Genomic DNA, 10,809 nt, shown 5'->3' on the forward strand with positions numbered 1-10,809 from the left:
GAAGTAATAATAATAATAATAATATTAATAATAATAATAATAATAATAATAATAATAATGATGATGATTATAACGAATTAAAAAAAAAAAAGAAAAAAATCCATTGATAATACATCAAAAAGAGAATTATTATCATTATTAAATTTTTTAATTAAGTAAACGAGGGGAAAAAAAATGAGTCGGTGGGGGAAGAGGGGGGAATCCTTTTGAAAAAAAACCGTGATATTAATAATAATAATAAATCAATATTAATAATAATGATAAATCAAAAGATGAAAAAAGAAAAAGACGTTTTTTTTTTTTTTAAATTTAATCGAATTTGATTTTTTGTTTTCGGTATAAACATATTAAAATTCAATAAAACGAAAAGAAAAAATAAATAAATAAATAAATATCATAGAGTAAATAAATATTTTTTATTTTTATTTATTTAAGTATTTTTTGGTCGAGTAGTGAACGGAACTTAAATTAAAAACGTTATCAAAACATAAATTTAAAAAAAAGGTTTTTTTTTTTTTTTGAAAATGGAAAAAATAAATAAAGTTTTTAAAAACCGGGAAAGAAAAGAAATCACTTTAAATTTTACCCCCCCATACCCCAACCCTTCCCTCGCCACCCCCCCCCAAAAAAAAGGGGGAAAAAAAAGAAAAATTTATAAATAAGAATTTTTGAACGTCTGACGTTATTTTTTCCTTTTCTTTTTTTTTTTCTTTTATCGCGGACAAACAGTTTTCATGTTTTGAAAACATTTCGAAACATTTTTTTTTTTACTCTATGAAATACTTTTTTTTAAAAAACGCGCGTAAAATAATAATTTATCATCACTCCACCTTTTCGTTTTTTCTTTATACACAATTCATTAAGAGAAAGAGAGAGAGAGTGAGAGAGAGAGAGAGAGAGCGGAAAAAAAAGAGCAAAACATGCAAATAATACACGTAATAATAATAATAATAATAATAAACATGCAAAAATTTTAATTAATGTGCTAAAATTACTTAATTAAACTACCCGAATTTACATCCAAAAAATAATAATAATAATAAAAGAAGAAAAAGAAGAAGAAGCAAAAAAAAAAAAAAAGAGAAAAAGGAAAAACCTTTTTTTTTAATTTTGAGACTTACTTCAAGCCCCTCCTAATTAATAAAAATTTTAAATTAAAATTTATTAGTTTTAAGTTTTTTTTTTTATTATTATTTAAAATAATCGGTGCGAAAAAAAAAATGTGATAAACAAACACACAAAACGCACATAGAAAAAAAAAAAAAAAAGTAAAGAAAAATTTCACTCGTGATGAATAAAAAAGAAAAAAAATTAGAAAAAAGAATGAAAATGAAAAAATAAAAAAAATAAAAAAAAAAAATTTTCTTTATAAAATTTACCTTGAAAACGGATCGACATAGAAAATTTTCCTTAACCGGAAGCAATTTGGAAAATTTCAAAATGAAAAAAAAAAAAAAAAAAAAAAATGAAATGTTTTTAATTATACATATTTAATTTATTTTTTTTTTTAGTTTATTTATTTATATGTAGGAAAAAAATATCGTTTGTTAGTTGTTGTTGTTGTTGTTTGTTATTGTTTGTTACGTCATTAAATGAAAATGTATGTTTTTCCCCCCCCCCCTTTTCAAACGTTTTTCTCGTGATGACATTCATTTAAAAAATTTTTTTTTAAATTTCTCTCTTACCTGTTTTAAAAAAAAAAAAACATTTTACGTAAATAAAAAATACTTTTTACGAGATGGGAAAAAATTTCCCTCGCAACCCCTCGCACCCACCCGAAAAAAAAAAAAAAAAAGAAAAACTTTTGGAAAGGGATAAAAATAAAATGAGAGTGAGAGAGAGAGAAATATGAGAATTTTTATTATTATTATTATTATGTTATTATAACAACAACCACACGAGAGAGAGAGAGAAAATCGTGTTGCAAAATGGCGGTCGGTGGTTAAAAATTAATAAAAAAAAAAAGTATATAAAAAAATGTTTGTTGTTGTTGTTGTTGTTTGTACAACATTAAAAAAAAAAAAAGAAAAAAAAATGAAAATAAGTGAACCGGAAATTAAAAAAAATGTGTAATTGTAAAAAAAATTTTTTTTTTTTTTCTGTTTTCCGTTTTCGAAAAGAATTTTTTTTTTTTTTTACGTTTAAAAAAATTTAATAATAATAATAATAATAATAATAATAATAATAATAATAATGAAATTCTTTGATTATTTTGATTGAAGCGTTAAATATTAATTAAATTCGGTAAACAAAGTTAATATTTAAAAAAAAGGAAAAAAGGAAAAAAAGGAAAAAAAAAGTTATTTTAGGCATCTACTGGAAAAACCTTTTTTTTTTTTTTTTTTACTCATATTATTAAAAAAAACTTTGAGTTCAACGAACCGAAAAGGTTTTCCAGGAGGATATTTTTGTAAATTCCTTTTTTTAACAAAAAAAAAAAAATTAAAAAAAAATATTTTGTTTAAAAAACACTCACTTGGCCATTTCTGATAATTGCAGTCGTCCATCTTTATTCGAATCGAATACTTGTAACTGAAAAAAAAAATTCGAATTTTTCAAACAATAAAAATAAATTTTTATTTGTATAAATGATTGATTACGTACCATAGTATCCGTATACTCTATGAGTTTATCTTCTGACACGTCATTTATTTTTTTTGCTTCTCTCAATAAATCCCTCAAAAAATTTTTTAATTCGTCTGCTTCGATGAATCCACTTCCGTCCGTGTCGTATTCTCGCCATATCTGTAATTTAAAAACGGCCAAAAAAAAAATTTTTTAAAAACGTATTTAAGCCAAAACGGAAAAGGATGGAAACGAATAGAGGGGGTAAGAGGGGGGCGAAAGAGAGAGAGAGAAGAAAGTAAAAGAAAGGTATATGGGAAGGAAAAGTCTGCTATAAATATCCGGGAATAAAAAAAAAAAAAGACGTGGGAAAAAGGTTTTTTTTAGCTTCTTTCTTTCCATAGTACAAGTTTTATCACGTGATTTGAAATTCTGCCATTTTGAATTTAAAGAAAATTTCCTTTTTTTTAAAAAAAAGATTTTCTAAAACGCACACAAACCCCTAAAATGAAAGTTTTTATATAAAACAAAAAAAATAAAAAAATAAAATTCAAAAACTTTTTAGTTGTCCAATAAAAAAAAAAAAAAAAGTTTTTGTTTTATTATTATTATTATTATTATTATTATTATCATTATTATTATTATCATTTCCTCGATTTTTTAAAAAAAAAGTAGGGCAATAAAATTTGTCTGGAATTTTTATTAAAATGGACATAAAATTGTGGCTTTAATTTAAATTCCAGTAAATTTAATTTATTGTAATTAACAGATTTTAAATTCTTTGTTAAAAAACAAAACAAAACAAACAAAAACAATCGACACGACGATTGTTGTTTGTTTTGTTTGTTTGTTTGTTTGTCGTGCGGTTAAATTGACAAAAAAAATTTTTTTTCGGGTTATTTAAAATCAATGTTGCCAAATTGTTGTAAACATTATATATATATTTTTTTAGCAAAACATTTTGCTTTAATCAACAGTTTAATAATAAATTCAATCAATAACGTTGAAAATGAGGGGATGAAAATATCATGCAATGTTTTCCAAAGGAAAAAAAGTGGGGAGGGGGAAAAGGGGAAAGGGGGGTGAAATTTTTATTTTTTATTGTTGTTGGAAACTGTAAAGTTTTTTATTTATTTTATAAAAAATTATATGATTTAGATGAATTAGAAAAAGAGAGAGAGAGAGAGAGAGATAAAAAAAGGCAGTTTATATAACAAAAGAGGGGGAGGAGGGGGGAGGGGGAATGGGGAGAAAGGTGGGGGAAACCGAAATTTCTACAACACTTGAATTTAAATGTTTTCGACTTTCCATTGAGATATAAAAAAATAAAAATAAAAATGAGTCTCCATAGACTCCTCTTTTATCCTGTTTGTCTCAACAAAACCTGACTCGTTTTCCAGGAAAACAACGGGAAAAACCATTTTAAATTTAAAAATCGAGGAAAATCTTTTTAAAGGAAAACTCGAGTTAAAATTGTGATAACTTTTTGTTGTTTCGGTCAATATTCATTCAATATCAAAATTTATGTAAAATTTTTTTTGCCGTTGCTTTTTCTCCAGCTGGAGAAAAAAGTAACTCCCCTCCCCAAATACTCTTTAAAATTTTGCAATAACCCCCCGAAAAAATGAAGATAAAAAGAAATCCCATAGAAAACATTTTGAATTTTCCATTTTCACTTTATTTAATTTCTTATTATTATTATTATTATTTTTTCAGGTTCATAGGGATTTTGGAATTTTCCTCTTCCTGGAGAAAAAAAAAATAGTGAGGAAAAAAAGTTTAATTCTTTTGAAATTAATGAAGAAGGTCATCGAGAGACAGAAGAAAATTAAACGACGGTAAGGGTAAGTCAATTTTCCTTATCCTCCTGGAGAAATTTTTAATTTTTTTTTTCTCCGTCGCTTTTTAATTCTCCAGAGAGTTTTTTTATTTATTTTTATTTAGTTTAATTTTAACTTTTAACTTTTTCCGTTCAATTTTTATTGCTATAAAAATTAAAAACGAGAAACGATAAAAAAAAAAATTTTCAACGAATCAACGCGAGGGATTTATATTTACATGTTTAACGTCTCTTCCCTTTTTTTGACGTCATTTATCCAGGAATTATTTTCTGGAATTAAGTAAAACGTTTTCGTTTTGAACTGTTTGTTTGTTTAGATTTGGGACTAAAAAAAATTTTCCCCCTTATCAAAACTTCCATTAAAAAAAAAAAATTTTTTTTTTGCTTTTTTGCCAAATTTTCGAATCTTATCATTATTATTATTATTATTATTATTATTATTATTATTATTATTATTATTATTATTATTATTATTATTATCACCGTAAAAAAAAAAGTTTTCGTGACGTTTTAAATTTCAAAATGGACGAATAATTTTTTTTTTTATCCCTTAACGGTTTTTTACATTATTTGACTTTTTCTTCCTGTAATATTTTCTCATTATCTTTCCCGGTTCCCGGTTTTCCCTTTTTTAATCATCGTTAATTACAAAAAAAAACCCTTAAAACCCCCCCCACTCCCTCGCACTCAGTTTTGTCTAACCTTTTTGTGGGGACCCACTACTAACCTTAAATATACTCAAGAAAAAAAAAGTGATAAATTGTTGAGAAAGAACCCCCTAGAAATTTGTATTTTTCATTAAAGTGATTTTAAAGGAGGAAAATTATGTCGGTTTATTAAATTAATATATTGATCGATCAGTCAATCAATCAATCAATCAATCAATCAATCAATCAATCAAAACTTTTCTCTTACGGTAGTAAAATTCGATAAACTTATAATAAAGTTAACGTTCTTATAGGTAAAAAAAAAAAATTTTAAAGTATAATAACGTAATAAATTAAACTTTTTTTTTCTCTCTCTCTCTCTTTCTCTCTCTTTCTCTCTCCCTCTCTCTTTCTCTCTCTCTTTTTCTATCTCTTCCTTCCGTTTTTTTTTATATTTTTTTTTTTCCGACTTTAACGAAATCTTCTTATTGTTTGTTTTTTTTTTATTTTTTAAAAACACACACACATGGTTTTTTTCTTTTTGTTTTAAAAATCTTCTGGTGAAATAATAATAATAATAATAATGATAATGAAATTTTAAATAGGATTTTTTTTAAAACGCATTTTTACCAAAATCGATCGCCCGTAAATTTTACAGGGAAAAAAAAAAAATAAGCTGACAATACGAAAAATTCGTAAATTTTGGCGCCATCTTGTTCGTTCGTTTAACCCCCACCACCATCCCCCGATTTGATTTATTAATATTTAATTATAAATCTTTTTCAAATTTTCTTTTTTAAATTGTCATAATAAATTAAAATTTCTTTTATGACCACATTAATATCGATTCGTTTTACCTGTTTTTCAAAAAACAACAGCAGCAGCAAAAAAACGTTTCGCTTGTGGAAACCCCGTAGGGCCCCCGCCCCCCAACGATTTTTAATAAAGGTTTAAATAAAATCATTGATGATGTTCATTATATTAATTTTTTTTCATAAATCATTATTATTATTATTATTAGGAAATTTATTGTTTAAATGATTATTTAAAAAAAAAAAAATTTTTAATAATCGATTCGATAAATCGATCAATCGATCGATCGATTATCTATCGTTTACGGGTATTTATGCGGAAATGAACGGAAAAGAAGAAAAAGGAAAAACGTAAAGGAAATAATTGGCGGGAAAAATAAAGCGAAAGGATTTTATACGTTTCAAATCACTTTAAGGGGAATGAACGACTTGCCAAATTTCAACAGTGAATAAAGAGAAAAAAAAAAGGAATTTTCCAAAAAATAACCTTTTTCACAAAAGGGAAAAAAAAAGGTTCACGACGACTGACGACGGTCGGGATATTTTAAAATAATGAAATTCAGGATGGGGAAAAAAAAGAAAGAAAATAAAAAGAAAAAAGGAGAAGAAAGGTTGGATTCCGTAACAATTCCCACGTCATAAATCAACGTGGCAGAAGAAATGGCGTGCTTAAAAATAAAAATAAAGAAAAAAAAAAAAAACGTTTTTTTTTTTTTTTCTTTCTCACCTTCATAAATTCAACGCTCGACTCTAAAGGATTATCAAACCGGAAGAGGAGAAGAAAATTTTCTTCCATTGGCAAAAGTTGAGCCAATTCTCGAATATCAATTTTTCCATCTTGATTATCATCGTAAGCTTCCATAAAACATTGTTTCAATTCGACTAACATCGAATCGCTCACGGCCTACGATGGAAAAAAAATACGAAAAATTTTTTATTTAAAATTTAAATTTTACGTGACGTCACGTGTGAATGATGATTTACCTCGGGGCTGACATCGGTCGCGTTGGCACTCGAAACAAATTCTCTTAAAAATCCATCTAATTCAGTTCCCTCTATGTAACCGTTACCTTTAAAATTAAAAAACAAAAAAATATATAAAAAATTTTATCGTGGCAGTAGAATACGTTCAGACGTTAGTACGAGTAATAAAAAATAATTATAAATCAAAACTTAAACAACTTTTTTAAAAAGTGTATATATATATAATTGCATATGACTTTGTTTTGGTTTTTAAATTATTATTTATTTACTCTTTGTGACGTCATCACATCGATTGACCTTGAAATTTTAACGGTTTTTTTTTTAAAAAAAAATCACGCGACAGGAAATCGGACATGGTATAAAATGAATTTTTTTCCGAAGACATTCGAATTGGAAAAATAGAATTTTTTTTAACGTGTCTTTAGATATTTCGATGACATAAACAAACTGTGAATAAATGGGAGGGGGGGGAAAGAAAGAAAGAGAGAAAGAGAGAGAGAGAGAAAATTAAAAAGAATGATAAAAATTTTATTATTGTTATTTTATTTGTGTAGAGATTTAAATGACGAAATTAATTTAATTAAACGGTAATTAAACGGTGAATTGTCGTGGAAAAAGAAAAAATATGGCGGAGAGAAAATTGTATATTGGGGGGGGGTACAAACGTCATTCAAAAAAATAGATAGGATTTACGAAAAGAGTCCTTTGTTATTTTCTTTTTCGTGAGGATTTTATCCCACTTCCTCCTCCATTTTCCTTTTTTCCTTTTTTATTTTACCTTTGACGCAACATTAAAATCAAATCTTTAATTAACTTACCGTCTTTGTCGTAGTGGCTCCAGACTTCCATGAATTGATTTGCGGATAATTTTTTCAATTCTCTACTTGTCGGATCTCTGTATTGTCGCATAAAATTTGCCGCCTTTTCAAGATTTAATTTTTTTTTTGCCGCATCCGTCATTTCCGCCGACATTTTGTTTATTCTGAAAAAAAAAAAAAAATTTTCTTTTTTTTTTTTAAATGTTTGACAAAAGGTTTATGTAAATTTCAATCATTCGTCAACAACCTGTAGATCGGAAATGATTTCAATATTTTCCATTCAATCAGTCAATCATTCAATCATTCATTCATTCATTCATTCATTTCTTTCTATTATTTTAAATTTCTTATTCGTTTTCCCCCTACTTTCTCCTACAAAAAAAAATTTATATTCTCGTTTGACACTTTTCCTTTTGTTTTTAAACGTTGGGGAGGTTCCCCCGCACCACACCACCCCCTCCCCCCGTTTTTTATTTTCATTTTAAAATCTTCGCATCAGCAGTTTAGCTAAGGCATTTTTTTCAAAAAAAAATTTTCTGGATATTATTTCCTTTTAACATTTTTTTTCCTTCCTTTCCTTTTCTCTTATTATTATTATTATTATTTTGATGGCCGTCAGCAAAAAAAAAAAACATTTAATAATTTATGAAAGGTAATTTTCGGAGAAGGAACGAACCTTTTTTTTACCCTTCGGTAGTAGTAATAATAATAATAATAAATAAATGGTAACGTTTAAATAATTTTTCTTTTACGAACATATTAATATATATATATATATATAAAATTTTGCGTGTCAACTTATAATAATAATAATAATGTTTACATTACCAAACAAAATTTATTTTATTTTATTTTATTTTATTAAATAAATAATATGAGTTATGATTTTACGGGTGGGAGAAAGAGGGGAAAGAGGGGGGGTGGTAAAAAAAAGTACAAAGATTTTTTTTTTTTAGTTTATTTTACATTTGATAAATTTTCATATTATGATAATAATAACAATAATAATAATAATAATAATAATAATAATAATAATAATAATAATAATAATAATAATAATAATAAATTATCATTGGCAAAAAAAAACACATAAAAGAAAAGTTTCAAAACTACGCGCGATAAGTCCCCCATATCTCTCTCTCTCTCTATCTATCTATCTCTCTTTCTCTCTCCCTCTCTCTCTCTATCTATCTATCTATCTATCTATCTTTCTCTCTCTCCCTCTCTCTCTCTCTCTATCTATCTATCTATCTATCTATCTTTCTCTCTCTCCCTCTCTCTTTTTATTTTTACCTGTATCAGTTATTAGAAAAGAAAAAATTTTCTTTTCGATTTTTGTTCAAAATCATTCGAAATGTAATGAAAAGAAAATCTCTAACAATTTTTTTTTTTTTTTACTAAAAAAAAAAACTTTTTAAAATTACACGAAAAGAAAATTTATTTTTTTTATTTTTCCTACTTTTTTTTCGATGGGGGGAGGGAAAGGGGCAGGTTTTCTGCATTTTCTTCTTCATTTTTTCTTTTTCAAAAAAAAAAACTTTTCTTATTTTTTTTATTGACTTTAATTTTTTTTTTTTTTTTTGCTACTTTCTTGTTATTAATGTTATTTTATTAAAAAAACAAAATCGTAATAATAATAATAATAATCCAATGGAATATCTGTCGTGAATATGGAATGGATGGATTACCCAAGGAGTGGTACAATAGGTTTCGACAGCGGGACCGTGCGCGGTTCTGTATGATCAACAAATCCACACACTGACAGAACTGTGCCAGCTAACAAACCGGATATCATCCTGAGAAGCATAATGCGGAAAAATGGCGGGAGCTTATTGAAGTATCCGTACCAACGGAAAAAGCACCAGATACCCAAAGAAGGGGGCAAAAGGTTCAAATAGTCAGGATGTGGGGAGTAAAGACAGAAACGATTCCGGTCATCGTGGGAGCATCACTGGGAGCCATGACACATTCAACGAAAAAAAATTTAAAGAAAATTCTGTAGAATTTAAAAGAAGAAATTCCACCATCCAGGAAATCGCACTATGTGGGACGTCCCACATTCTCCAGAAAATATTATAAATAGTACCTAAGAAGGAATCCTGGAAGAAAAGCCTGGAATAAATATTTAAAAATTCCAACAAGTTTGCATGGAATCATATCGCGTTCGAAATGGAAAATAATAATAATAATAATAATAATAATTTTTTCGGTGACGTGTCAAAAGAATAAAAAAAATTTGCTTCATCCAACAGTGATCGATAATACACACACACAAAAAAAAAAAAAAAATTGTATTCAAATAATAAAAGTCGAAATAAAAGCATAAAAAAAAGGACAAGATTCTGAAAGAAACGAGAAAATTGACGGCAAACGATAAAAATGACAAATTTTTTTGTTTGTTCGTAAAATTATGAAAAATGATGAAAAACTTTATTTTTTAAAAAGTTTTTTTCGAGCTCGAAAAGAAAAACAGCAGCAGCAAAATAATAATAATAATAATAATAATAATAATAATAATAATAATAATAATAATAATAATGATAATGATAATGATAATAATAATAATAAAAACATTATTTTCGTTTCATGCATGATTAAATAGGAAAATGTGGTCATTAAATTGTTTTATGAGGACTCTGCGTTTGTCCGAATCGTCGTCGTCCCTGGCGGTTTTTTTATTATTATTATTATCATCATTCGTTTTTAAAATGACCGGAAGTGACGGAATCAAGCAGAAAAATAAACGAAGGATTATAATTCTAAGGAGGTGAATTTGTCAGATAGAGAGAAAGAAAAAAAATTCATAAACGTTAATAATTAAAATATCGTTTTTTATTTCGATTCTCTCGTCATTATCACTTCCGGCGTTTCGAGATATAAATTTAATCGCGCCATTTTTTTTTAAATCCCTCAAAAGTCACGTTTTTTAATTTCTTCTTCTTTAAATTTCAAGATTTAAAAAAAAAAAAAAAAAAAAATTAAAAAGATTTGTCGCAAAAAAATTAAAATAAAAAAACTTTTTTCTTTTTTGCTTTTAGGCGACATTTTTTTTTATAAAAATGCGACAAAAGTTTTTTTAAATTTTTTTTTTTTTTATATATAAATATTATTTTTTATTTAACCGTTTTTTTCCCCTTTTTATT

General features: G+C 26.2%; 1 protein-coding gene across 1 annotated transcript; it reads right to left on the reverse strand.

Moving 5' to 3' along the window:
* Window positions 1-2,472: 2,472 nt before the first annotated feature.
* On the reverse strand, window positions 2,473-7,808 carry Phum_PHUM432880 (Calbindin-32, putative; the record flags this gene model as incomplete). Its single annotated transcript, XM_002429383.1, has 5 exons — window positions 2,473-2,532; window positions 2,605-2,745; window positions 6,592-6,768; window positions 6,849-6,934; window positions 7,667-7,808. The coding sequence occupies 5 exons, from the start codon at window positions 7,806-7,808 to the stop codon at window positions 2,473-2,475; spliced, it is 606 nt and encodes a 201-aa protein (XP_002429428.1).
* Window positions 7,809-10,809: the final 3,001 nt, after the last annotated feature.

The sequence above is a fragment of the Pediculus humanus genome, genomic scaffold (assembly GCF_000006295.1).
Source record: "Pediculus humanus corporis 1103172108202 genomic scaffold, whole genome shotgun sequence".
Lineage (NCBI taxonomy): Eukaryota > Metazoa > Arthropoda > Insecta > Psocodea > Pediculidae > Pediculus > Pediculus humanus.